Consider the following 2,500-nt stretch of genomic DNA (forward strand, 5'->3'; position numbering starts at 1 on the left):
ACCAATACCGCTCTCTTGTATCTACCTTTCATGATATATAGTGACATTCAGCAACGTCCTCATGCCAGTCTTTCACTGATATTGGACAGGGTTAGGAAAATTAGCTTTTACCACATCGTACTTTATGGAAGAGAAAAATCTATAAACGCTAATTACAGGCTTTATAAAATATATGGACATATAGGGCAAACCGTCAATCAGGAATACAAAAATAAATGCACTCAGTAATCAGGGAAACTGTAAATCTTTTCACTGTTATCCAAAAGGGAACATGATAAAACATTTGTTTTTTTCAGTATAGGTAAATTTATTATAGTCATATCAACACCTATATGACCAATACATCTGAGTTGCTCTAATATGTCAATATTATTCCGTGGATAATTCTGCTTTACAACAAAAGGATTTTTGGACATCTTTTTTCATTACACAATATGGTTAAACAGCTCCTATACACTGCATGTTCAAAACCATTACTACAACACCACCATGGATACCAGGCGTCTAGTGAGGGAGGCCGTAGCTCTGTGAGATGGTTTCTTCTGACCCTAACCCGTCGAAGTCTTCAGTCCCTGAGATGAGATCGGATCCCTTGACACTGCTTTGGAAAACAAAGGAAGATCCCTTGATGCCAGAGCCAGAGGAGGTTCCGCGATCGCCGAACTGGCTTCCCTGAGAGGTGAAGCCAGTTGAGGATCCCTGTGAGCCAGAGTGGAGGCCAGTTGAGGATCCCTGTGAGCCAGAGGTGAAGCCAGTTGAGGATCCCTGTGAGCCAGAGTGGAGGCCAGTTGAGGATCCCTGTGAGCCAGAGGTGAAGCCAGTTGAGGATCCCTGTGAGCCAGAGTGGAGGCCAGTTGAGGATCCCTGTGAGCCAGAGTGGAGGCCAGTTGAGGATCCCTGTGAGCCAGAGTGGAGGCCAGTTGAGGATCCCTGTGAGCCAGAAGTGAAGCCAGTTGAGGATCCCTGTGAGCCAGAGGTGAAGCCAGTTGAGGATCCCTGTGAGCCAGAGGCAAAGCCAGTTGAGGATCCCTGTGAGCCAGAGGCAAAGCCAGTTGAGGATCCCTGTGAGCCAGAGTGGAGGCCAGTTGAGGATCCCTGTGAGCCAGAAGTGAAGCCAGTTGAGGATCCCTGTGAGCCAGAGGTGAAGCCAGTTGAGGATCCCTGTGAGCCAGAAGTGAAGCCAGTTGAGGATCCCTGTGAGCCAGAGGTGAAGCCAGTTGAGGATCCCTGTGAGCCAGAGTTGAAGCCAGTTGAGGATCCCTGTGAGCCAGAAGCGAAGCCAGTTGAGGATCCCTGTGAGCCAGAGGTGAAGCCAGTTGAGGATCCCTGTGAGCCAGAAGCAAAGCCAGTTGAGGATCCCTGTGAGCCAGAGTGGAGGCCTGTAGAGGATCCCTGTGAGCCAGAGGCAAAGCCAGTTGAGGATCCCTGTGAGCCAGAAGTGAAGCCAGTTGAGGATCCCTGTGAGCCAGAAGCAAAGCCAGTTGAGGATCCCTGTGAGCCAGAGTGGAGGCCTGTAGAGGATCCCTGTGAGCCAGAGGCAAAGCCAGTTGAGGATCCCTGTGAGCCAGAAGCAAAGCCAGTTGAGGATCCCTGTGAGCCAGAGTGGAGGTCAGTTGAGGATCCCTGTGAGCCAGAAGTGAAGCCAGTTGAGGATCCTTGTGATCCGGAAGTGAATTCAGTTGAGGATCCCTGTGAGCCAGAAGTGAAGCCAGTTGAGGATCCCTGTGAGCCAGAAGTGAAGCCAGTTGAGGATCCGTGGGAGCCAGAGTGGAGGCCAGTTGAGGATCCCTGTGAGCCAGAGGTGAAGCCAGTTGAGGATCCCTGTGAGCCAGAGTGAAGGCCAGTTGAGGATCCGTGGGAGCCAGAGTGGAGGCCAGTTGAGGATCCCTGTGAGCCAGAGTGGAGGCCAGTTGAAGATCCTTGTGAGCCAGAGTGGAGGCCAGTTGAGGATCCCTGTGAGCCAGAGTGGAGGCCAGTTGAGGATCCTTGTGAGCCAGAGTGGAGGCCAGTTGAGGATCCCTGTGAGCCAGAGGCAAAGCCAGTTGAGGATCCCTGTGAGCCAGAGGCAAAGCCAGTTGAGGATCCCTGTGAGCCAGAGTGGAGGCCAGTTGAGGATCCCTGTGAGCCAGAGTGGAGGCCAGTTGAGGATCCGTGGGAGCCAGAGTGGAGGCCAGTTGAGGATCCCTGTGAGCCAGAAGTGAAGCCAGTTGAGGATCCCTGTGAGCCAGAGTGGAAACCAGCAGAGGATGCGAGTGTCCCAGCCGCTGATCCAGATCCTTGACTGCCATCGGAGAATCCTAGGGAATCTCTGGAGACAGAGCTAGTACTGGGACCTCCTCCGGAAATTGACCTAATGTTGAAAGATTGCAAACAGAGATACCAGTTAAGTCTTTATTTCATCTTATTTGTTCCAGAAATATATCAAATGCTTGTACTTTTGTGTACGTGTCTGCATTTACGTAAACACTAATTCCTTACCCGGAAATCGACGAAGTGGAGG

The 2,500-nt window shown here is 51.2% G+C and overlaps 1 protein-coding gene across 1 annotated transcript in view; it reads right to left on the reverse strand.

Annotated features, from left to right (window-relative positions):
- Positions 1-2,500, reverse strand: part of LOC122244923 (uncharacterized) — a 12,342-nt gene that overhangs the window by 8,983 nt on the left and 859 nt on the right. The window contains exons 2-3 of the mRNA XM_086553003.1: positions 2,479-2,500; positions 510-2,350 (exon numbers count right to left, since the gene is read on the reverse strand). The exon at positions 2,479-2,500 is cut by the window's right edge and continues 246 nt beyond it. Of these exons, the coding sequence (XP_086409129.1) occupies positions 510-2,350; positions 2,479-2,500 (1,863 nt within the window). The remainder of the gene's footprint in view (positions 1-509; positions 2,351-2,478) is intronic.

The sequence above is a fragment of the Penaeus japonicus genome, unplaced genomic scaffold (assembly GCF_977035675.1).
Source record: "Penaeus japonicus unplaced genomic scaffold, GWHDUDI00000001_assembly GWHDUDI00000027, whole genome shotgun sequence".
Classification (NCBI taxonomy): Eukaryota; Metazoa; Arthropoda; class Malacostraca; order Decapoda; family Penaeidae; genus Penaeus; species Penaeus japonicus.